At 42.2% G+C, this 26,988-nt stretch overlaps 1 protein-coding gene across 11 annotated transcripts in view; it reads right to left on the bottom strand.

Annotated features, from left to right (window-relative positions):
* The window catches only part of LOC115149152 (protocadherin gamma-C5), a 61,958-nt gene that overhangs the window by 22,367 nt on the left and 12,603 nt on the right, over positions 1 to 26,988 (bottom strand). For 2 of the 11 annotated variants that reach the window (XM_029691717.1, XM_029691721.1), the window contains exon 1: positions 4,263 to 6,858. The exons of 4 other annotated variants lie outside the window; for them this stretch is intronic. In XM_029691717.1, the coding sequence (XP_029547577.1) occupies positions 4,263 to 6,704 (2,442 nt within the window). In that variant the 5' untranslated portion in view covers positions 6,705 to 6,858. Of the gene's footprint in view, positions 1 to 278; positions 1,574 to 4,262; positions 6,859 to 11,863; positions 14,558 to 20,754; positions 23,769 to 23,825; positions 26,346 to 26,988 lie in introns of those variants that run through there. 5 more of the 11 variants (XM_029691723.1, XM_029691724.1, XM_029691718.1 and 2 more) reach the window with 4 other exon arrangements.

The raw sequence follows: 26,988 nt of genomic DNA, 5'->3' as shown, positions 1-26,988 counted from the left end.
AGCTGAAAATTAAATGTATTTCGATGAAATCCAGAATATATTAACACGTTGGCAATGTAATGCTAGGTTGCCAATTTAAAACGACATTGTTAGAATAATGGTGGATTTTCCATTTCAGGCCCAAAGCGGTGGACAGTGTCACACACAAGAATGCGGCAGGCGCATTTCTGATTAAAGACAGTACAATAAACCTCTAAACACAATACACAACGTTATTACTAAAATTAGATCGAATCAAGAGAAGAAATATATTAAACGAATTACTTTTTTATTCTCACCTGTTGACTCTCGAAAGTCCACGCACTGTCTGGTAAAGATGCGTCAAGCACGTTTATCATTTCCTTAAAGTCAGTGGTGCTGCTGGGCTTAACGAGGGTGAAATCACTGAACTCTGACATTGGAGAGAGATACGACCTGAACGACTGGCTCTGAGACAACATGTCCCCTCCCAGGACCTCCACATACTTAATAGGGCCGTCAGTATTCAGCTGGATCTGCAGGTTTCTGTTGGGATTCTTGTATCCATCAGAGTCAGCCCGTCTGATACAACAACTCGAGCTGCTCCTACTGTTTCTAACGCACTTCACCACTAAGATGACAAAGGTTAACAAAGACAAGACGGACACTGAGGCCAGAGAGATGATCAAATAAAAGGTGATTTTACTGTTTCTCCTGCTGGGCTCTGCTGTTTTCTGGCGGTAGTCCGATATGGGCTCGTGTAGCCCGTCCTCTAACAGTATATTGACTGTGACTGTGGTGGACTGGACCGGATCCCCATTGTCCTTTATCTCTATAAGCAGCCTCTGAGAGGAGTCATCCTGCTCTGAAACAGCGCGTTTAGTCCTCACCTCACCTGTGTAAAGATTCACACTGAACAGAGACGAGTCTGTGGCCTCCGTCAGCCTATAGGAAATCAAGGCATTATGGCCCGAGTCTGCGTCCACTGCCGATACCTTAGTTGCGAGGTGGCCTGCTTTAGCGGACCGGGGCATCTTCTGATGGGAGACAGAGCCCATGACAGCGGAGGGGTAAATAACAGCGGGGACATTGTCGTTCTGGTCCAGGATAAAAACATGAACCGTGGTGTTGCTGCTCAGAGACGGAGAGCCGTGGTCCTTTGCCTGCACCTGAATCTGAAACACCTTCAGTGTCTCATAGTCAAACGAGTGCATGCTGTAGATGCTGCCGTTATCTGAGTTGATGTAAATATAGGAGGAGACTGACACGTATTGTACTGTACAGTCTAATATAGAATAGGAGATCTTTGCATTCTCACCTATATCTGGATCTGTAGCGGACACTGAACACATTATTGACCCAGCAGCATTGTTCTCTCTGACATAAACAGTGTAAGATGTTTGGGAGAAAATTGGAGGGTTGTCATTCACGTCTAAAATATTCACTGTTATTATTTTATTTGAGTTGAGAGGTGGGGACCCTGAATCCGATGCTTCAAGCTCAATATGGTATTCAGGGAATGTTTCTCGGTCTAATGTTGAATCTGTCACTAGTGTGTAATGGTTAGAAAACGAGGGGTTTAATTTGAAAGGATAATCAAAAGACATACGAAGGGAGACCTTACCATTGTCCCCAGAGTCTAAATCCTTGGCACTAATCAGAGCTACCGTAGTTCCTACTGGGGCATCCTCTCTAACGGGTTTGGGTATGGAGGTGATGGTGATCTCGGGTGGGTTATCATTAACATCGACTACAGTCACTTGAACGCTGCTGTGGCTCTCCATAGATGGCGTACCTTTGTCTGCAGCGCATACATCAAATTTAAACGAAGGACTTATCTCGTAATCTAATGACTGTAATAAAGTAATTTCTCCAGTGTCTTGATTTATAACAAATAGCGTTTGAATGGAGTCTGCTGTATGTGATTCGAATGAATACTCTATTTTACTGTTTGTGCCTTCATCCAAGTCGTTGGCTCTAACCGTCAATACTAATGTCCCGGGAGCTGTACTTTCGCTCATTTGGATTTCGTATAAGTCTTGCTCAAAAATGGGCGCATTGTCATTTATGTCTAGCACCAGCACTGCAATTTGCGTAGTTCCAGATCTTGCTGGAGTACCTCCATCAAACGCGGTAAGAATTAGATTGTGCACGGGTTGCTGTTCCCGGTCTACAGCCTTTTCCAGAATTAGCTCAGGAACTTTTGTGCCGTCTTTATTGTTTTTAACTTTCAAAGCAAATAAGTCATTTTTATTCAGAGCATATGAGCGTAAAGCATTGACTCCAACGTCAAGGTCCTGTGCCGTTTCCAAACGAAACCGAACGCCAGGGAGAGTTGATTCGGACACTTTTATAGTGTTCTCGTCTGACATGAAACGTGGAGAATTGTCATTTAAATCCTGTATTTCCACCTCGATCCGATAAAATTGCAGTGGATCCTCAATGATAAGCTCCAGGGGTAACAAACAACTGCCGCTTAGTCCGCATAGCCTCTCTCGGTCTATTCTCTCATTAACAATTAGTTCGCCCTTTCCCAAATCCACACTGAAATACTGCTTAGCACCCTCCAAGGCTATCCTCAATTTACGATCAGAGATCTTTGAGATTTCCAAGCCCAAGTCTTTAGCTATATTCCCAACAACAGAGCCCGCTTTCAATTCCTCAGGAATGGTGTATCGAGTCTGCGCCTCTATTGTACTCCACAAGAGAAAGAACATCCACAGCGCCAGCCATGGCAAAACCTTAGTCTTTGCTAGCGTCCACATCTCCACAAATAGTGTGCAATAGACAAAGGACTTGATTCGTCACACATCGCAAGAGAACGCAACGCAATTGCAAATATCCCGTAAATTATTAAATGAACAATGTAAAAACGGGAATAAATCCAATGGGCTACATGTACATCGATGTGCGCCCAGATTTGTCTCTCCCAGCTCTGTGCATGGTAAGGGATGCAGCGGTGTGGTTGGGGTGGGACTAGATCTCTTTGTACAGTTCAGTTTATGATTCGATTACAGAGGTCCAATAATTACCACCAGAATCAGTCCTGAATTAAAGAAACAGTGCAACAGAAGATAGAGGATGAGAGTTAATGCTATAAACCTGTGTTTGTCCAGTCCTCCAGTATCCCGAACAGCACACATTTTTGTTGTGTCCCCAGACAAGCACACCTGATTGAACTTGTCAACTAATCATCAAGCCCTGAATGAGTTGGATCAGGTGAGTTTGTCTGTTGCTACAACAACAATGCGAGCTGATGCGGTACTCAAAAACTGGAGCTCGGAAACACTGTAATAGGAAGCACTACATACTGACTGGCTTGACTAGATTGCATTTTCGTGGACATAAAAATCATAGGCTAATTATTTGGTCTGAATGCCATGAAGTGTTTTTTTAAAGTTCTAAAACATTTAATCATCAATGGAATCTGTGATAAAACAGGAAGAGTGTAACTCATGACAATAGAACTTCACAAATTGACTGTGAGACGCACATGGAACCCTTCACTTTTAGGAGTAAATGGTGACTATTTTGATCCATTACAATGTTTAATTATAGCGTTATCTTCATGCATTTTGAACAATGGGTGAATAATACTGTCAAAATAGCATATTGACGTTCATGTGAAAACTACAGTACAACAATTTTATGTACTGTGTATTATTGAAAAACACAGTTCTAAAATAGAACAAAACCTCCTATATGTATGAAAATGTATCCAAAATCATAAACACTATATACTGACAGAACATACATGATCAGAATCAACGTGAGGAAAAATACTGGCGTTCGTTTTTGTTTTCAGTACCAAGAAGGTGGACAGCGCCAAACTGAAAAACAAAGGCAAACTGAACAACTGTGTAAAAACCAATTCAAGACGTGAACAGTTCAAATAATTGCTAGAGAACACGTGCATAACGTAAGTCAAAAACAAAAGTACAAGTAAAATGTAAAGAAAAGGCAGGAGAACTATTTCTGAAACAGCGCAGCCATCTCAGCTGTAAAAATCTACCAATTAAACAGGCCATCAACGTGACGAAGAATTCATGCATTTGCTTTCAGTTCAGCGTCACGGTAGTGGACAACACCAAAATGCAACAGAGAAGATAAACAGAATAGCACAAACTAATTCAAGACATGGACAATTCAAATAATTAATTAAGTTGTTAACGATTTCCAAAGGATACAAAAAATGGTAGGACATTGCAGGAAACATATTTATGAAACCACACAGAGGTATTATGCATAGGGCGTAGACATCTACCAATGGAAGCTAAAATGACGAATCCAAACAATATCCTCACCTGTTGGCTCTCGAATGTCCACGTACTGTCAGGTAAAGATGCGTCAATCACGTTTATAATTTCCTTAAAGTCAGTGGTGCTGCTGGGCTTAACGAGGGTGAAATCACTGAACTCTGACATTGGAGAGAGATACGACCTGAACGACTGGCTCTGAGACAACATGTCCCCTCCCAGGACCTCCACATACTTAATAGGGCCGTCAGTATTCAGCTGGATCTGCAGGTTTCTGTTGGGATTCTTGTATCCATCAGAGTCAGCCCGTCTGATACAACAACTCGAGCTGCTCCTACTGTTTCTAACGCACTTCACCACTAAGATGACAAAGGTTAACAAAGACAAGACGGACACTGAGGCCAGAGAGATGATCAAATAAAAGGTGATTTTACTGTTTCTCCTGCTGGGCTCTGCTGTTTTCTGGCGGTATTCCGAGATGGGTTCTTGTAGCCCGTCCTCTAACAGTATATTGACTGTGACTGTGGTGGACTGGACCGGATCCCCATTGTCCTTTATCTCTATAAGCAGCCTCTGAGAGGAGTCATCCTGCTCTGAAACAGCGCGTTTAGTCCTCACCTCCCCTGTGTAAAGACTAACACTGAACAGAGACGAGTCTGTGGCCTCCGTCAGCCTATATGAAATCAAGGCGTTGTGGCCCGAGTCTGCGTCCACTGCCGATACCTTAGTTGCGAGGTGGCCTGCTTTAGCGGACCGGGGCATCTTCTGATGGGAGACAGAGCCCATGACAGCGGAGGGGTAAATAACAGCGGGGACATTGTCGTTCTGGTCCAGGATAAAAACATGAACCGTGGTGTTGCTGCTCAGAGACGGAGAGCCGTGGTCCTTTGCCTGCACCTGAATCTGAAACACCTTCAGTGTCTCATAGTCAAACGAGTGCATGCTGTAGATGCTGCCGTTATCTGAGTTGATGTAAATATAGGAGGAGACTGACACGTCTTGTACTGTACAGTCTAATATAGAATAGGAGATCTTTGCATTCTCACCTATATCTGGATCTGTAGCGGACACTGAACACATTATTGACCCAGCAGCATTGTTCTCTCTGACATAGACAGTGTAAGACAGCTGAGAGAAAATTGGAGGATTGTCATTCACGTCTAAAACTCGTACAATAACGTCCTTTTGTGAAGTAAGGGGAGGGGAGCCCGAATCAGAGGCGATAATTTTCAGCTTATATTCAGAAAGTTCCTCTCTGTCGAGTTTAGAGTCTGTAACTATTGCATAATTGTCAGCAAACGACGTTTTCAGTTTAAATGGATATGTACCTAGTAAACTCACACGGACCTTCCCATTACCCACTGAATCTAGATCTTTCGCGCCTATCAAAGCAACAACTGTTCCTAAAGGAGCATCTTCTTTCACAGGGTTAGGTAAAGAGGTCAGGACTATTTCAGGTGCGTTATCGTTCACATCTAATACATCTATCTGAACAGAGCAGTGCCCTTCCAAAGAGGCGACGGCTTTGTCTGTTGCGCGGATATTCAATTCATAAGTGTGACTCTCTTCGTAATCCAGACTGCCAGTCACAGTGATCTGTCCAGTCTCAGAGTCAATAGAAAACATTTCATGTATGAAGTCTGGCGTCTGCTCAGCAAAAGAGTATTGTACCACTCCATTAGCACCATCGTCAGCATCAGCGGCTTTAACGATTATCACCACTGTACTTTCCGGTGAATTTTCTCGTAAAGAAGATTCATAAAGCGATTTCTCAAAGATTGGGGCATTGTCATTGATATCTACAACTTGAACAGTGACATCCGTAGTCCCTGAACGGGCAGGGCTACCCCCATCTAATGCTGTCAGCACAAGCTGATGAACGGCCTGTTTCTCTCTGTCTAGTGCTTTTTGTAAAACTAACTCTGGTATTTTCGTCCCATCTCTACTTGTCTTAACATTTAAAACAAACAAGTCATTTTGATTTAATTTGTATGAGCTGAGGGAATTGGAGCCCACATCAGGATCTTTTGCACCTGTAAGTGGAAATCGTGCCCCAGTCGCTGTAGATTCTGCAATATTAAGAACACGTTCGGTAGAAAGAAAGACTGGGCCATTGTCATTGATATCCTGGACTTCCACCTCAACTCGGTAAAGCTGGAGGGGATCCTCAATAACAACCTGCAGTGGTAACAGACAGCTGGCGCTTTGTCCGCACAGACTCTCTCTGTCTATCCTCTCAGTGACAACCAACTCGCCTTTTCCCAAATCCACACTGAAATACTGCTTATCAGCCTCGGAGGCTATCCTTAATTTTCGCACAGACATCTCAAATGCTTCCAAACCAAGATCCTTTGCAATATTACCAACTATAGATCCTTCTTTCAATTCCTCTGGAATAGTGTAGCGGATCTGCGCTTCTATTGTATTCCACAGCAGAAAAACCAACCAGAACGCCCCTTTAGGCAGAATATGTATCCTTACAATCCCCATTTCCAAAGAAGATGTACATTTGATGCAAACGAAGTTCTTGGATTGCAATACATCGCAATATTAAACAATTAGATCATGAACATTCCAGTATCATTCAAGCACAAAATATTTCAAAAATATTCCCATTCACTGTATCGATGTGAGCGTAGCTCCGTCTCTCCCAGTTCTGTGCATTGCATGGGTTACTGTGCTGTGAGCTGGGGGAGGGAGTAGATCTCTTTGTACAAAGCTGCATGGTATTGGTGCTCAGAGCTCCAATAGATTATGACTGGGACCAGTGCTGCATTAAAGCAGCAGTACAGGCCCAGGCTAAGGTAAATGACAAAGACCATGTAGTATGCTCTAAAATCAGAAAAAAATAAATCAACTGTTTTTCCTTGGACGCTAATAAAAAAAATGGAAGGCCCAATTAGAAGTAGAATGCAACAAAATTCGTTCTGTTAGGTCTACTACTTTAAAAACAAAACATTGAAGCATAACAGTTGGTCCCCAATATTTTGTGACGTATCCTATTGATGCAATAATGGCGTTTATTTTCGTATTAAAACTGTAAATAAAGATAAACAATTCTCTAATGGTTTGTTTACAGACACAAAACAAACGAGGTGTTTTACTAGCTGATGTTTTAATGAGGGGGTGTATACAATGATGAAGTGGACAAATATTCACTCAGGGGTCTCCCTGAAGCAAACCTGACAGCAACAAAACAATCACATCTCAGCCCGTCAGCAGAACTATTGACTTCCGTTTCAGGACCTTGGACAGCACCAAGTCAGAGCTGCTACATGCTGACAGACCGCGCGCATGTTGATTTTGTCCCCCCACACCAGACGCGATCAGGACACGCAGGTTGAAATATCAAAACAAATTCTAAACCAACTATTTTAATTTTTGGGACAGGTCGAAAACGTTAAACATTTATGGAAATGTAATTAGCTAGCTTGGGTTGCTCAAATACTATAACAGTTTTTTATAGGGCAGGGCAGCTCTGACCAACATCTCCAATATCGTCTCATTGATTGGACTCCGGGTTAGCTGACTCCTGACTCCAATTAGCTTTTGGAGAAATCATTAGCCCAGGGGTTCACATACTTTTTCCAACCTACACTGTGAATTTTTTAATTATCTATTCAATATAGACAAGTAAAATACAATAATTTGTGTCACTAGTTTAAGCACACTGTGTTTGTCTATTGTTATGACTGAGATGAAGATCAGATCAAATGTGATGACTATGCAGAAATCCAGGTAATTCCGAAGTGTTCACATACTTTTTATTGCCACTGTATTTTGTAACAATATGTGTAATTCGTTTTTTTAAACCCATGTTTTGATTAATCTAAAACAGTTTGAATGAGGTATTTGAGCTAAAGTTCATAGTGCGCTTTGTGTAAAGTGCTAATCCCAAACGATCACCTAAACCTTATGCAGTTGTGAAGCTCTGAAATGATTTGTAGTCAGGTACCATCTATCTGGATGTGACTTTGCCTCAGGAGGCAAGGTGGAGTTATACCCAGAATGCTTACAGATTACATAATAATGAGCTCTCCAAAAGTGCCCAAGGAGTAGGGTTTAAAGGGCAATTTGAGTTTGAAGAAATTATAAAATGATAACATTTATTTTATTATAAATAAAGGTTTTGAAGGTGAACACTGTTGTTTCGTTTTGCATATTCCTTTGTATAGAAATAATAATTTGGAGTAAATTATCCCAAGTATGTTGAGGTAACTATTTGCATCAGCTTTTTAAGTATAGTTGTGAGTATATATTTGAGTAGTAGGAACCCAATTTAAATACATTTTACTAACCTGAGTACGATAAGTAACTGAGCAAAAACATTTGTAGATAAAACATAGAATATCAGTTATGATACTGAGAAAATCCAGCAAATTAAATTTACAATATTAGTTTGTAACTGATTACAGTAAGTATATCAAACTTCTAACATTCGTTCTGGGACTTGAAGGACTTAAGCAGGTCAAACAAAAAAAGAACTGTTCTGAACCTGATAAAATTAAAATTGAAAGGAATTTTTGAGATCCAGTTAGTTGTTTGAACTTAATATATTTGAGTTTGTAATACACTAAAAGCGAAGCCTATTATACTTAAAATATCCTCCTTGTTGGATTTACTTAAACAGCTGATGCAAATAGTTACCAAAACATTTTTAAGTAAAAGGGGCACAATATTTTTTACAGTGTGGACCCCACTTCATCTTTCAATCACCCACGTGGGAATATGCTCCTAAAAAACAATGATGAGATGGCAGATGCTGGACTTGCAGAGCGTTGAGCGTCACAAAGCAAGTTCTATTTTAGTGCCTGGCTACATAGATGCTCGTTGAGCGTCACAAACCAAGTTCTATTTTAGTGCCTGGCTACATAGACGCTCGTTGAGCGTCACAAACCAAGTTCTATTTTAGTACCTGGCTACATAGATGCTCGTTGAGCGTCACAAAGCAAGTTCTATTTTAGTACCTGGCTACATAGACGCTCGTTGAGCATGTGGGTGTAATGATTGAATAACATGTATGTGTACATTTATTTTGTAATGCGAGCGGTGTGGTCAGCATGTTAGGCTATGGGCAATTCCATAGTAGCATAGTTATGTTGAGACTCCGAGTTTTCACTTTAAAATGTGTGCCAAACAAAAACCAATGATTGCAACGTTAAACAAACCATAGAACTCTATGCACAATGAAGACTTTTAACAATTTCCACAGAAAATGTTACAAAAACATATTTACTTGAAGAGCAGTGCGGATCCAAAGTTTGGTAAGAGAATGAAAAACGAATCAAGATGTTTTTTAAGTAAATGTGTTTTTGTAAAATGTTCTGTGGAAATTGTTAAAAGTCGTCCTTGTCGTCCTTGTGCATAAAGTTGTATGGTTTGTGGCATCTTCTGTGATGCCGTGTCGAGACGTTGCGTCAATCGGGATGCCGTCTTCTTCTTCTCCTTCTTTTTAAGCCCTTAACCATGTGTGTGAGGTGTATAGTTTTGCTTCAAAGTAGATTTGATTAAGACTACCAAGAAACACTCTGTGTGACCCTGATTTAGCCGACAGCAGTAGAAGGTTAAAGTGTTAAAAACCAAGATATGGTCACTATGGCAGGGTTCCCCTCAAATAAGAAGGGCACTACGCCACCTTGTTGGTTTGGCTGTGCCACTATGGAGACTGAAATGTAGTAATGATAGAGTAACTATCTGTGTTGGCCAATGAGATTGTTATGAATTGCGAAATAGGTCGTTCATCAATTCCTAGCAGTATCATGTTCCTCAATGAATTCAGAGCATTTCAGCAGTAGGTTATCTCGACACAGAGCGCACCCAAAGCATACAATTGTCAAATCATACAAACTTTGCAATGGCAGTCAAACAAAAGTTAAATGACCAAAGTTTCTAAACTTGCTAGATAATCTCCTTCAACGAATAACAGAATATCTCCTATATTTGATGAAGAGTGGAAATAGTTTAAATATCAAGGTATCTTAACGGGGACCAACTGTCACTGTTATCGCTGGTGAAGGAGGACCAAAATGCAGCAGGACTGTTTGTTCATTTATTAAATCAAAATGAACGCAAAAAACAACAAACCAAACTCACGATCACCGAACAGTCTTCTCATGCTCATGCTCATGCTCATGCTCATGCTCATGCTCATGCTCATGCTCATGCTCATGCTCATACATGCTAGACAAGGAACAATCTCCCACAAATGACAGACAAACACACCCTAATATATTGGACTCTCAATCAAAGACAAAGGGAAAACACATGCCTTCAATTGAGAGTCCCAACCCCAATTAACCAATCATAGAAACACACTCACTAGACAACACATAGAAATACATAAACATAGACCATAAACCATAAACCCGGAAATACTAAATCAAACGCCCTTTTACCAAAACACCACCCCGAACCACATAAAACAAATACCCTCTGCCACGTCCTGACCAAACTAAAATGACAATTAACCGTTATACTGGCCAGGACGTGACACCAACTATGTTATACAAATATCGATATATACTATCAGATCGTTTGTTGATCATACATTCTCTACCGAAGCTCTCATTTGAACGAGACAGCGCAGAGAAGCGGAGGAAATGTTATAAAAGTATTTTGACATGCATATGCGAGAGACGTGCTGTGATAATGCAACCTATGAAATAGGAATTTTCATGCGAGACAGGAGTAGGATTTTGCGTTTCATTGGGTTTGGGCCTGGATAGGAAAATAGCCTAGGCTTCAGGACAGAAGAAGATATAGCATTTCCCCTCATCCCTCTCTGAATTGTTAACAGACTTAATGACTGTGACAGAGATGTAGTGAATTGTGCATAGGCCTGTCAAATTTGTGACTGTCTAAAGCAGGCCTGGGCAATTCCAGTTCTCGGGGCCTGGTCGGGTCACACGTTCCCCCCATCCCTAGCAAACACACCTGATTTAAACGAATTGTATTTTGAACTGAATATCATGATTATTTGATTATTGGAGTCAGGTGTTTTAGCTGGGGCTGGGGAAAAGTGTGACACCAATCAGGCCCATAGGACTGGAGTTGCCCAGGCCTGCTCAACGAGACACATATTATTTTATATTCTAGGGGTTTCCAGTAGGGTTTATTAACTGCATTCGGGTTGTGTGTGCAGTCCTGCAGTGTCAATTATGCGTGTGCTTTGAATTTATGGCGAGTTTGTGAGGTAAATATGGTAAAGGCTATGCTTCTATGCGACAACCGGTTGTGCTATTTATTTTTGGTAATCTTCTGCTGTGCATGTTGGGTATTTTGTGGAATTCCATCAGTGCGACATTGGGGACATTTTTTGTAATTTCCTGGGTCTTGTCATTTTATTTTTGGGGGGAAATGTGAAGAATTTTCCCAGGACAGTCCCGGGATCCCGGTTACCCATATTCATCCCTATTACCATGGAATTGCCTGTATGCAGTTTATACAGCCTCATAATGGTTGACAAAATAACTACTCAAACGAGCGGGGAAAACTGTCATTAACTTGCTTGAAACCTACTATCAACATCAACACATATCAAATGAAAGTATACAAAATGTGTTCTAATCTAATGTAGTGGAAAATGCATAGCAATATATTACAAAAACTGGACATATCATAACCCTCATTTAAGCAGGAATTGTGCTCACCTGTTGGCTCTCGAACGTCCACGTACTATCAGGTAAAGATGCATCAAGCACGTTGATAATTTCCTTAAAGTCAGTGGTGCTGCTGGGCTTAACGAGGGTGAAATCACTGAACTCTGACATCGGAGAGAGATACGACCTGAACGACTGGCTCTGAGACAACATGTCCCCTCCCAGGACCTCCACATACTTAATAGGGCCGTCAGTATTCAGCTGGATCTGCAGGTTTCTGTTGCGATTCTTGTATCCATCAGAGTCAGCCCGTCTGATACAGCAACTCGAGCTGCTCCTACTGTTTCTAACGCACTTCACCACTAAGATGACAAAGGTTAACAAAGACAAGACGGACACTGAGGCCAGAGAGATGATCAAATAAAAGGTGATTTTACTGTTTCTCCTGCTGGGCTCTGCTGTTTTCTGGCGGTAGTCCGATATGGGCTCGTGTAGCCCGTCCTCTAACAGTATATTGACTGTGACTGTGGCGGACTGGACCGGATCCCCATTGTCCTTTATCTCTATAAGCAGCCTCTGAGAGGAGTTATCCTGCTCTGAAACAGCGCGTTTAGTCCTCACCTCACCTGTGTAAAGATTCACACTGAACAGAGACGAGTCTGTGGCCTCCGTCAGCCTATAGGAAATCAAGGCATTATGGCCCGAGTCTGCGTCCACTGCCGATATCTTAGTTGCGAGGTGGCCTGCTTTAGCGGACCGGGGCATCTTCTGATGGGAGACAGAGCCCATGACAGCGGAGGGGTAAATAACAGCGGGGACATTGTCGTTCTGGTCCAGGATAAAAACATGAACCGTGGTGTTGCTGCTCAGAGACGGAGAGCCGTGGTCCTTTGCCTGCACCTGAATCTGAAACACCTTCAGAGTCTCATAGTCAAACGAGTGCATGCTGTAGATGCTGCCGTTATCTGAGTTGATGTACATATAGGAGGAGACTGACACGTCTTGTACTGTAGAGTCTAATATAGAATAGGAGATCTTGGCATTCTCACCCATGTCTGTATCAGAGGCGGACACTGAGCTCAGCATAGATCCCGGGGTGCCATTTTCTTTAACGTAAACAGTATACAAGGTCTGGGAAAACACTGGAGGATTGTCATTTACATCTAGGATTTCCACAGTCACGGTTTTCTTTGTAGATAAAGGTGGGGACCCTGAATCAACTGCAGTTATGACAACATCATACTCCGGGAACGTCTCTCGGTCTAATGGGCCGTTGGTCACCAGTGCGTAATGGTTGGAGACGGAGGGCTTCAGGGTGAACGGTGAGCCCGGTGTCATGTTTAACTTTACTTTGCCATTCTCACCACCATCTAAGTCTTTAGCGCTAATCAATGCAATAACCATCCCAGGGGATGAATTCTCCGGTATTGGACTGGTGAGTGAGGTTATAATAATTTCAGGGGCATTATCATTAACATCAGCAATCTTTATCTTTATACTGCATTGTCCCTCCATTTGTGGATTGCCTTTATCTTTTGCCATTATGTCGAATTTATGCAAATGTGTTACTTCATAATCAAGCTTCCCTTTGATAGTTACATCTCCAGTATTAGAACCAACATCAAGTAATGACAATATTGTATCGGGGGTTTGGTCTGCAAAGAAATACTCGATCGCTCCATTTAGTCCTTCGTCAGAATCAGTTGCTTTGACGTTTAGAACCGTAGTGCCAACTGGTGTATTCTCAGCGACAGATACTTCATAAAATTGTCTTTCAAATTGGGGTGCATTATCGTTAATATCTAACACTATGACGGTGATTTCAGAGGTGCCAGATCGCGCAGGATTCCCTCCGTCTACAGCGGTGAGCACGAGCTTATGAACTGCCTTCTTCTCTCTGTCTAATGAAGTCTTCAGTACAAGCTCTGGTATTTGTGTGCCATCTTGGGTCTTCACATTTAACAAGAAATGATCATTATCACTGACACTATAGGACCGTAAGTAGTTTGAGGCTACGTCAGGGTCATATGCGCTTTCCATTGTGAACTTCGCACCTGCAGTGATAGACTCAGCTATTTTCAAAACCCTTTCATTTGTAAGGAAACTCGGAGAATGATCATTTATATCCTGTATGTCGATTTCAATGCGATGCAGCTGTAGGGGATTTTCAACTATAACCTCCAATGGTAACAGACAAGGGACGCTCTCTCCACATAACTCCTCTCGGTCTATCCTCTCATTGACAACCAGTTCACCATTTTCCAAATCCACACTGAAATACTGCTTACCAGCATCAGAGGCTATCCTTAGTTTACGGTCATAAAGCTCAGATATTCCCAAACCAAAGTCCTTAGCTATATTCCCAACAACAGAGCCCACGTTCAATTCCTCAGGTATGGTGTATCGAATCTGTGCCTCTATTGTATTCCACAGGAGAACAAATTGATAAATCCAGAACACTTGCCACTTCAAAAGAACACGAATACTCATTGTCCTTTGTTCCATTGAGTCAGTCTCCTGTTCGCAGGAAATACCATCCCACAATATGGAAATAAAAGGTATTCCCCGTACACATTTCCACGAAGTTCAAACAGACTGTGTTTTGTTTCCAGTCAGTGCAAGAGTAGCTCCCAGATCTGAGCATTGTAGGCTAAAGGATGAGATGCTGAGGCTGAGGGGAGGGAGTAGATCCCTTTGTATGGCTCTACACAGTATTGGTGCAAAGAACACTCTGCTACAGACCAATCACTGATTCACTTGATCTTAAAGGCACACTATGTTTACACTGGAGAAGAACGCTTAAAACACAGAAACAGATGAGCAGCACAATGTATTCACTCACAATAAAATATGTTACTTTGATTCAGAAGTAATAAAGGTGCTACTTTAGTAAACAGATGTGGTAATTCTATAAATTATGAAATAAATAATAAATGATGAATGCAAACATAGGCCTATATTATGTTTATTATTATTACTAGTATTATTATGAATATTATTATTATAGCAGAACTGTATCCTTTTAAGCCCTCCGTTTACTGTAGTCTTTCTGCCGTCGTGTGGCAATGAGAGTGAAGCACAGCCTAGTGGTGTTCTCATAGCGCGTCATAAGGAGCAGGAAGCCAGTCTCTCTCATCCCCTCACACACACACGTCTAATCCCAGTAGCCTGCTCAATCTGAACGGGAGGGGGAGTAACGGGCTGGGAATGAAAGGATCGTGAGAGAGGGGAGTGAAGAGGAGGATAGAGGTTTCACTCACACATACACGCACACATGCACGCACACGAACACACACACGATTTAGTAGTGTGTATTTACATAGCGGTAGTACATACACTGAGTGTACAAAATATTAAGAAAACATACACTTTCCATGACATAAACTGACCAGCTGAATCCAGGTGAAATCTATGATCTCTTATTGATGTCACCTGTTAAATCCACTTCAGTCAGTGTAGATGAAGGGGAGGAGACAGATTAGAGGGATTTTTAAGCCTTGAGACATGGATTGTGTATCTGTGCCATTCAGAGGGTGAATAGGCTAAACAAAAGATTTGAGTGCCTTTTGAACGGGGTATGGTAGTAGGTACCAGGCACACCGGTTTGAGTGGCAAGAATTACAATGCAGCTGGTTTTTCACGCTCAGCAGTTTCCCGTGTGTATGAAGAATGGTCCACCACCCAAAGGACATCCAGCCAACTTGACACAACTGTGAGAAGCATTGGAGTCAACATGGTCCAGCATTCCTGTGAAGGCTTTCAACACCTTGTAGAGTCCATGCCTCAACGAATGGAGGCTGTTCTGAGGACAAAGGGGGGGGGGGGGGGGTGCAACTCAATATTAGGAAGGTGTTCCTAATGTTTTGTACACTCAGTGTATTTCATTATTTTACTAATTTGCCTATCGAACTGATTGAGGAAGTATTTAGCAAAGATAGTTTAAATCTGTGTCTTTAGGCTATAAAGATTTGTCCTATCTATGTATTTGGGCTATAAAGATTTGTCCTATCTATGTCTTTGGGCTATATAGATTTGTCCTATCTATGACTTTGGGCTATATAGATTTGTCCTATCTGTGTCTTTAGGCTATAGAGATTTGTCCTATCTGTGTCTTTAGGCTATAGAGATTTGTCCTATCTGTGTCTTTAGGCTATAGAGATTTGTCCTATCTGTGTCTTTAGGCTATGGAGATTTGTCCTATCTGTGTCTTTAGGCTATAGAGATTTATCCTATCTATGTCTTTAGGCTATAGAGATTTGTCCTATCTGTGTCTTTAGGCTATAGAGATTTGTCCTATCTGTGTCTTTAGGCTATAGAGATTTGTCCTATCTGTGTCTTTAGGCTATAGAGATTTGTCCTATCTATGTCTTTAGGCTATAGAGATTTGTCCTATCTGTGTCTTTAAACTATGTGTCTAACCACCACAATATCAATTCGTTCACACTGATTTTTAACGACAATAGGCTACGACCAGGGGACATAGATCATCTAATCTCACTGGAAACTGCGGGAGCTCGAATTACAGCTTTAGATGAAATAACGTTTTAATTATGAATCATGCTCATAAACCATATCACAGTGTCATGTAATATGGGCCAGGTCGACAAAACATAAGTATAGTCGTATTTCATCACGATGATCAGTGGCAGAATAAGACCCACTTCTGCAGCACCACATTATTCAATCCCTGAAAATAGGTGCGCTGAGGCAGAAAGGAGACCCAAACGCGCTGCACAGACCGAGCGGAGCATTTCAGCACCACGCGGGTGGACAGCGCCACACAGGCGGACAGCTCACGCTGGTGCATGCGGCAGACAATAGGCAGTACGAGAGTTGCATAAACAATGCGCGCCTGTTTCCTCTCACTGGAATGGAAAACACGAGCTAACTGAAAAGATACTTCCTTAGATAAACAGCTTGGTAGCATTTCCTGAGGAAGAATACTAATTTAAATGGCCCCAAATCGCTATGTTCATGCCACTATTTGTCACGTGACCAGATACTTCTTTATCATTCATGAGTGGGTCCTCAATAGCTGAATACATAAACAAGATGTAAAGCCCCTTCCAAGGTACATAACAATAATGATTGAATGGTCCTTTACCCAAAGGAAGATGTTATGGATACAGGTACCGACACATTCATTCCATATTTTTTAATTTCTCTCATACACTGCTCAGATAGATAGATAGATAGATAGATAGATAGATAGATAGAGAGAGAGAGAGAGAGAGAGAGAGAGAGAGAGAGAGAGAGAGAGAGAGAGAGAGAGACAGAGAGAGAGAGAGAGAGAGAGAGAGAGAGCGAGAGAGAGAGAGAGAGAGAGAGAGAGAGAGAGAGAGAGATATGTATGAAATGTATGCATTCACTACTGTAAGTCGCTCTGGATAAGAGCGTCTGCTAAATGACTAAAATGTAAATGTAAAATGTAGATAGAGAGAGAGAGAGAGAGAGAGAGAGAGAGAGAGAGAGAGAGAGAGAGAGAGAGAGAGAGAGAGAGAGAGAGAGAGTGAGAGCAAGAAAGGTAGATAAAAGTTTGCTCTTACCTTGTTTGGAGAAACACAGATGGAGCAGATGCAGCGACAACATGAAAAAGAGAATTGAATAAAATCAGATTCATTAGGTCAGGACAGTGACTGTACCCACGGCACACAGAGACATACTTACCAAAACAGAAGAAGAGTTCAGACATAGACCCCTCTGACACGTTATCCACCACAGTCACTTAGTATGACCACTGTGTTGTAGAGCAATGAATGATGCTGAATATTAGCATCAAATATCCCACTCTGCATGTGTAGTGTGGGTTCCATGTGTGGAACGACCATAGTATTATACTAGTGTTAACTTCATGTTCCCCTTATGCTTCATGAGTAGGGCCTTGAGGTTTCCTGGTCAGGTCCCTTGGTCAGGGAAAATTCAGGGGCCTATAATCATGAGGTCGGTGCTTGAACGCCATTCAGGGAAACACAAGCATGTTTACCATAACCAAAGAAACATGTTTGCTATTACCAAACACAAAATATACTGTATCTTATAATATGTCAGTAGTTATGCATGTTATTTGTATTGTTTTACTGTGTTTGGTCCTTACAATAGCTAACAGAACATGGTTAGATATGCAAGGGTGTGAATATCTCTGTAGTGAACAGAGGAGAGTATGTTTTTGTAATAAATATCACAATCTTCACAAACACCTGCACCAGGAACAACACCATCTTCACTGAGGGTAATATACCCGCAGACAAAACGATAGAGAGTTTCAGACACACATGATCCCCTCCTGCTGACCTTGCCCTGCCCCACTGCAGCTTAGGGCTGGGTCGCTTCCCAGTGCCTTTCTACCAAACACCCCACAGACATAACCGCCCCCCCAACTTCTTAAGGAATGGTGCAGTCTTCACTATGACTCGGCCAGTCGTCATGGCAACACATTCCACCTCTCCTCATGAAAACTGCAAGCTGCAAGCTGTCTGAGAACCACGCACAGAGAAACACATTCAATTCGAAGGTTTGCACCAAAGGGAAAGGCTACAGTGCAAATGAAGTGTTGATGGGCTGTGTGCAGTGTATGTTCACAGTTAAAGATGAGCAGAGCACACTTTCATTCCATTCTAACTCTCTGTTATTACATATAGCTCAGGAAAATCCAAAGCTATAAGAGTAAAGCCAGAGGTCTACTGTCAAACACAGTCTCTGTAAGGACAGGGTTTACTGTGGACAAGTGTTCTATAAAAACACATCTAGTCTATAGCTCACTGTATTAAGCTGTGGTTTTGAACCAAGCTAGAGGGCTATGGGGAGTAGAAATGGATACTGATGTGACATAGTGAAAAGCTTTTTGTTACAGGGAGAGAGATGGAGAAAGACAAAAGAGAGAAACAGATTGAGTGTGTTAGTGAGAGAGAAAGAGAGAGTGAGAGGGGGGGAAGAGAGCGAGAAAGACCTTCTAAATGAATAGACCCTGTGACCCTGTGTATGTAGGTGTATGTGAGCGTATACAGTACAGTACATCTCATCTGAAGACAATACTTTGATTGAACTGAAGAGGAACAGAAGCTAGTGGTGCAGTGAAACCTGCCTCCCACAGCCTTCCTCCTGCTGCTGCATGATGAACAACAACACCTCACTCCCTCCCTCTGCCTCCACACAGTGGGTTCAGCACCACTAATATACAACCCAGTCACTGGCTGGTAAACAGACAAAGACTCACACACTGAGGACCCCCAGGTCCGATATGGGAAAGTGAGTGCTTGTGATGATGTGATGGTCTGAGAGGAGGAAAAGACTAAGATTGTATGTAATTACATTACATTACATTACATTACATTACAGTCATTTAGCAGACGCTCTTATCCAGAGCGACTTACAGTAGTGAATGCATACATTTCATACATTTTTTTTCTCCGTAATTACAGGTGTATGGTTGTATAAGTACAGTGGAATATTAAATACGTACAACAGTGTAATGGAGTTAGGACAGATTGGTTGATGGATAGTTACAGAGGAAACAAAATGGAACACAACTTAGCTGTTTCATCACTCACAAACATTCAAGGACAGGGACCCTAACATGAACATAAACACAAACACTCAACCACACAACCATAAAACAAGTCCTACGTTTTTCTAACACATCTAATACCTCAGTATCTATGCAGGATTCTGTGGTTAAAACAGGAGACAAAGATGTGAAGCTGTTGCTGGCGGATGCCAGGCAGATGAGAAATCTCTCTAACTGTCACTAACATGCTCTAATCTAAAAACCCTTACAACCTGTCAGCCATTACTACTGTGACTGACAAGTAGTGACAGACAGACAGACAGACAGACAGACAGACAGACAGACAGACAGACAGACAGACAGACAGACAGACAGACAGACAGACAGACAGACAGACACATTGGTTACAGACAGAAAGATGGACAGATGGACAGACAGACATGCATACTCATTCTGAATACAGAGCAGATGCAGTGTTCATACAGGCATGAGTGTAACACTGCTGTGGAATGAAGCCCAGAGTCTGATAGAAGAGACATAAGCCCATTACTGCAGTACAGCAGCACAGATTATTAGAGTAGTGTGTGAGCGGGAAAGTGGGTCAGTGTGCCCAAGCGCTATGGTGTTTTATAGAGAGAGAGAGATGGAAGAGGAGAGAGAGAGCAAGAAGGAGAAGGCTCCTCAGAACATAGATTTGATAGTATAAGCAGAGTGAGTCAGTGAGGTCAGTCGATCAGTCAGTCAGTCAGTCAGAAGAGACCTAAGGAAACTGATACAGTGAGTTCAGAACATGCTCTTTTAAATCCACACCTGCAGGGTAAATGAGAAGAGTAATCAACTGAGGATCATAGTCACAGTTCATTATAACAGGTTAACACAGAATCATGACATCACAGGCTGCCTGATGATGAGCCATCTGGCCTCACTAATGCCTCTACATTTAACATGTTTAGTCATTTTCAGACACTCTTATCCAGAACAACTTACAGGAGCAATTAGGGTTACATGCCTTGCTCAAGGGCATGATGGCAGATTTTTCACCTAGCTGGTTCGGAGATTCGAACCAGCAACCTTTCTGTTACTGGCACAACACTCTTAACCACTAGGCTACCTGTTGCCCAAATGCACTTTAGTTACTGATACGCCAGCTGAGATGAACACAGAAACGGATAACACTAGTCAGCACCATGCAGTGCCTTCACTGATATATAGTAGGAGAACCCTTTACACATTATAAAGGTAAAGTCCTATGAAGATACATTGCATGTATGTGCACCCCTTCATATAGATAGACAGACATTACACAGATTGGAAGAGGGTCAAAGTATGTTTGGCTGTAGTCCAGCCACCAATACAACATACCACAGTTTGGACCATGCTACTAATATGTTTCAGTTGTAACATCTGAATAGAGAACAGAATGGAGCGGGGGTCTCACCTCTCCATTGACATCCTCCTGCTTTCTCTCTTCTCTCTGCATTGTCCCCATGCAACTCACATCCACCAGTGTGTTCTGGCTATAAGGCCTCACAATCTTCACATTACTCATCCTAGAGTCAGTGGTTCCACACACCTCATAGTTGTAAACACGCTGTAGGGTTCCCAGGTTTCCATCAGGGTAAACGGGAGGGTAATATGGGATAACGGGGAGGTTTGCTGCAGATTTATAGAATAATCGATTCTGTCTCCATCTGTAGATTTTTACCGTGACAATGGCAATGATGGAGAATATGAACAGAACCGAGACCACAGCCAAGGCCAACACCAGATAAAAAGTCAGCTTGTTGTCATATTCCCTATCCACTGTGAAGTCAGTGAATTCTGAAAGCACTTCGGGGAAGCTGTCCGCCACCGCCACGTTCACAATGACTGTAGCTGATCGAGAGGGCTGCCCGTTGTCCTCCACTACAACAGTGAGCTTTTGTTTCACAGCATCTTTATCAGTGACCTGGCGTATGGTTCTTATTTCTCCATTCTGTAGGCCTACTTCAAACAGCGCCCTGTCTGTCGCTTTCTGCAGTTTATATGAGAGCCAGGCATTCTGTCCAGAGTCCACATCAACAGCCACCACTTTAGTGACAAGATAGCCCACATCTGCTGAACGAGGCACCATTTCAGCCACCAGAGAGCTACTAGTCTGTACTGGGTAGAGAACCTGAGGGGCGTTGTCATTCTGATCTTTTATAAATATGTTTATAGTCACATTGCCACTCAATGGGGGTGAGCCTCCATCTTGTGCTTTGACATTGATTTTGAAAGATTTGATTTGCTCATAATCAAAGGGCTTCACCGCATAAAGCACCCCACTGTCGGAATTTACTGTCAGATATGCGGAGAGTGGAGCCCCGTTTAAACTACCATCCTCAAGGAAGTATGAAACCTTAGCATTTGGTCCCAAGTCTGCATCTGTTGCGCTCACAGAAAAGAAAGACCGGGAAGGGACATTGTTTTCAAACACATAGGCATCATAGCTTTCTTGTTGGAATTGGGGTGAATGGTCGTTCACATCCGATATCTTTAAACTGAGCGTCTTTTTACTTGAGAGCGGCGGACTGCCTCCATCTACCGCCGTGATTGTTATGTTATACTCTGCTGTCTGCTCTCTGTCCAATACAGATTCTGTCACCAGATTGTAGTAATTTGATAAAGATGATTCCATCTTGAAAGGAAGGTTGTTATGAACGGAACATGTTATCTCTGCGTTTTCCGCGGAATCAAGATCCTGGATGTTAATCATGGCTATAATAGTGCCAGGAACTGAGTCCTCGGGTAGGGCACTAGAAAAGGACATGACGGTTATTTTCGGAATGTTATCATTAACATCAATAACGTCAATAACGATGCCACACGAGTCTGTTAAGCCACCAAGATCTTTGGCTTTTACCTTCATTTGGAATCGTTTGTTCTTTTCATAATCTATATCTCCTACTACTCTTACCTCGCCTGAAATCGGGTCGATTGTGAATAGCTCTTGAATACTTTTGGTGGCATGCTCAAAATAATACTCTATATTGACGCTAGATCCCTCGTCTGCATCTGTCGCACTTACTGTGGTAATCAATGTGCCTTTCACTGCATTTTCTGGAACAAATGCTTTATATGTAGCTTGGCTAAATGCAGGCGCATTATCATTAACATCGAGAACGACGATGTGAATTTTAACTGTTCCAGACCGCTGAGGGTCTCCACCATCGACAGCAGTTAAAGTCAAATAGTGATGCTTCGTCTTTTCTCTGTCCAGAGGTTTTTGAAGTACCATCTCTATGTGTTTACTGTCATCTATGCGACCTTGAATATTAAGATTAAAATGGTCTGTGGGGTTTAATATGTATTTCTGAAGTGCATTTTCCCCCACGTCTTGGTCTACCGCGCTTTCCATAGAGAAACGCGCACCAGGTACGGCTAACTCGCTGATTTCCAATTCAATTTCTCTCTTCGGAAAGACGGGGCTATTATCGTTGATATCTACTACTTCAACTGTAACTCGAAACAGTTCCATTGGATTCTCTAATATCACATCGAAACTGAAGCTACAGGCGGGCATCTCCGCACATAGCTGTTCCCGGTCCATTCTCTCTTTCACTAACAATTGTCCTTTCTCTCGGTCCAGCCCTACGTACTCACTGTCGCCCGCGCTGAAAATCCGAGCTCTCCCGGCTACAAGCCGTTGCGGCTCCAGTCCCAGATCTTTTGCTATATCTCCAACAAAGGATCCCAATGTCATCTCTTCCGGGATGGAGTAGCGGACCTGCCCGGCCACAGGGTAAACTGAGAACCCGCAAACCACGAACACGCACAACGGCCACTCGAAGAGTCTGTTCTTTCTCATTGCCATTTCACAAAAAAAATCTGAAGCCAAATCACAATATTAAGGCTGAAAATGCATCCTAGAATGTATTTGACAAGAATCCAGTCAATGTGGCGTCCATTAACAGAACAAAGAGCCTCTGGACACCTAATGTACAATCCAGACAAGGGTCTTTATTCTCTCATCTGGAGCTCCAGTTTACTGTGCTTCTGTGCGTTTCTAAACGCATTATTATGGGAGGAACCACAGTGTGATTGTGTTTTATATTACATGCGATCCACAGCGGCACTTAGGGTTCAAACAAAGTATTGCAATACTACAGAAATTAAGGCTTTGGCATGTTAATGTATCACACTTAAAAATACCGAATAAATGTTGACATAAAACATTTAGATATTTCGTAATGCAAAATTCACCTCCGTAGTGTCATAAATATTGGATAAGAATGTGTTACAGGAATAGTTTTTAAGAGAAATAAGACAAAGATGCAGCGGAGTGCTTACAAAGACATGCGTAATGACAACGCTTGTGCTCACACGAACGCAGAGCGTTAAAGAAAGAGAGAAAGAGCAATTGAGCGAAAAGAGAGCATTAGACCGAAAGAGAGGGAGACGACGGTGAAAGAGATGCATCAACACCCAACAAAGCCTATAAAACAACCCTGATCAGGAGTAAATATTAATTTCAATATGCCCTCTCACCTCTCCATCGATATCAGCATCCGCCTGATCTCTCCTTTCTCTCTGCATTGTCCCCATGTGACTCACGTCCACCAGTGTGTTCTGGCTATAAGGCCTCGCAAACTTCACATCACTCTTCCTAGAGTCAGTGGTTCCACACACCTCATAGTTGTAAACACGCTGTAGGGTTCCCAGGTTTCCATCTGGGTAAACGGGAGGGTAATATGGGATAACGGGGAGGTTTGCTGCAGATTTATAGAATAATTGATTCTGTTTCCACCGGTAGATTTTCACTGACATTATAGCAATAATCGAAAAAATAAAAAGCAGTGAAACCACAGCAAGTGCCAAAATTAAATAAAAAGTCAGGTTATCATTATAATCTTTGTCGTGCGTAAAGTCAGTGAATTCTGAAAGCACTTCAGGGAAGCTGTCCGCCACCGCCACGTTCACAATGACTGTAGCTGATCGAGAGGGCTGTCCGTTGTCCTCCACTACAACAGTGAGCTTTTGTTTCACTGCATCTTTATCGTTGACCTGGCGTATGGTTCTTATTTCTCCATTCTGTAGGCCTACTTCAAACAGCGCCCTGTCTGTCGCTTTCTGCAGTTTATATGAGAGCCAGGCATTCTGTCCAGAGTCCACATCAACAGCCACCACTTTAGTGACAAGATAGCCCACATCTGCTGAACGAGGCACCATTTCAGCCACCAGAGAGCTACTAGTCTGTACTGGGTAGAGAACCTGAGGAGAGTTGTCGTTCTGATCTGTTATGAAAACAGTTAAAGTCACATTGGTGCTCAGAGGCGGTGAGCCTCCATCTTGCGCTTTAATGCAGATCTTAAATTCTTTAATTTGTTCATAATCAAAGGCACGCACTGCATGTATAACGCCACTTTCTGAATTGACAGATATATATGGGAATACTGAAAGTCCATCTTTGTCTGAATCATCAATACAATATGAAATCCGTGCGCTGTTGCCGGTGTCCTTATCACTGGCTGTTAGTGAAAATATGGAAACACCTGGAGAGTTGTTCTCCATCACAGAAGCAGTGTATGAGTGCCTCTCAAATAATGGTGCATTATCATTCACATCGGATATTCTCAATGTCAGAGTCTTGTTTGTAGATCGCGGAGGAAACCCCTCATCCCTTGCTATTATTGTAATATTGTACTCAGAAATCATTTCACGGTCTAACATCTGATCTGTGACTAAACTGTAGATGTTGAAAGAGGATGACTTAATGTGGAATGGTAAATCCTGGTTGAGGGAACATTTGATATGTCCATTTCTATCGGAGTCTAAATCTTTAACGTTCAACATTGCTATAACAGTCTCTAAAGGTGCGTCTTCGGGTATCGGGTTAGAAAAGGTCATTAGTGTAATTAGAGGGTCGTTGTCATTGACATCTAAAACGTCGATCAGTACTTTACTTGTATCTGATAGACGCCCCCGATCCATTGCTTGCACAATTAGTGTATGCTGTTTACTACGCTCAAAATCTAATTGTCCAGTAAGTGTTATTTCCCCTGTAAGGGGATCTACACTAAACAGATCTGAAGCGCCACCGGCATGTGAAAACGAATACATAACTTGGCCATGTGTCCCTTTATCTGAATCGGTAGAACTGACTCTCAGAATCACGGTGCTTTTTGGAGAATCTTCGGAGACAGAGGATTTATAAAGGCCAGAACTGAAAACAGGTGCATTATCATTTATATCTAATACTTCTATATATATTTTAGCAGTACCGGACTTCTGTGGATTACCACCGTCCACAGCAGTTAACACCAAGGTATGTTGCTCATTCGTTTCCCTGTCAAGCATCGTTTCAAGCACCAACTCTACATATGTTCTTCCCTCTGCGTGTGAATGCTGTTTCAGAGTGAAATGATCACTCCGTAAGAGAGAATATGTTTGAATGGAATTAATTCCGACGTCAGGATCCATAGCATTCTCTAGCGGAAACCGGGCTCCAGACAGAGACCCCTCACTAATCTCTATTCGAATATCTTTATTAGAAAATACTGGAGTATTGTCGTTAATATCTAATATCTCTACGTCAATACGGTGAAGTTCAACGGGATTTTCAAGAATTATCTGGAAATGTAATGAACATGGAGCCACTTGGGCGCACAGCTCCTCTCTATCAATCCTCTCTTTCACAACCAGAGTCCCTTTGTCCACATTGAGACCGATATACTCACGGTTATCCTCCGTAAAAATACGCGCTCGACCTGATTTGAGTCTTTTAACTTCCAGCCCTAGGTCCTGAACGATATTCCCCACGAACGAACCAGTCGTCATCTCCTCACGAATTGAATAGCGGAACTGGCAGTCCACATACATTGAGAAACAGACTGAGAAAAGGAGAAGATGCAATTGCCATTTCCGAATGGCGGATCCCCTTTTACCTCCTCCCCTTGTTCCACAAAAACAAAGAAAATGCATGTTTTTCTTAATATGCGTTGCACAACTATCTAATGTTAAAATCCAATAACACTCATATGTAGGCAAGGCAGCAAATCAAAATATATATGCTACCTCTGTTATTCCAGTGACATCCGTTTTAGACAGTGTTCTCACTCTCCCAAAGCAAAGGGGATTGTGCACATGTCACTGCGACTTTAATATCATCCACACTATATAGGCAGGGACAAAATTACACTCGTGTATGCCTACTGCTGTACCGGTCAACAGCGGCACTAAGCGCATAGCGGAGATATTACATGTGTATAGAAAAACGTTTTTCACAATCTACACAGCTTCTATCAGAAATCACAATTTCCGAAAAAAACTAATTATTTTGCCAGCTTCATGGCCTGTTTCACATAGTGCTCTAAAAGTGAACACATCTTGAAAAGTATCTAACACCATAAAATATCACAAATAAACTGTGAATTTGACCTTGCATATTTTACAAAAACCTACTCAAGTGATGAAAATTGTAGTATAGTATATATGGACAATTCATTATAAATGTAGGTTCCAGCTGTAAACTTTGAATTGATCATATAGAGGCCAGAGCATACATGATTATAAACATCACCCAGTCATTCTCCTCGCCCCAACCTGGGCTTGAACCAGTGACCCTCTGCGAACATCAACAACTGACACCCACGCCACAAAAGCCGCGGCCCTTGCAGAGCAAGGGGAACAACTACTTCAGGTCTCAGAGCGA

This window comes from Salmo trutta, chromosome 15, assembly GCF_901001165.1.
Source record: "Salmo trutta chromosome 15, fSalTru1.1, whole genome shotgun sequence".
Lineage (NCBI taxonomy): Eukaryota > Metazoa > Chordata > Actinopteri > Salmoniformes > Salmonidae > Salmo > Salmo trutta.
The sequence above is the reverse complement of the archived record's forward strand: the minus strand, read 5'-3'. Positions and strand labels throughout refer to the sequence as shown.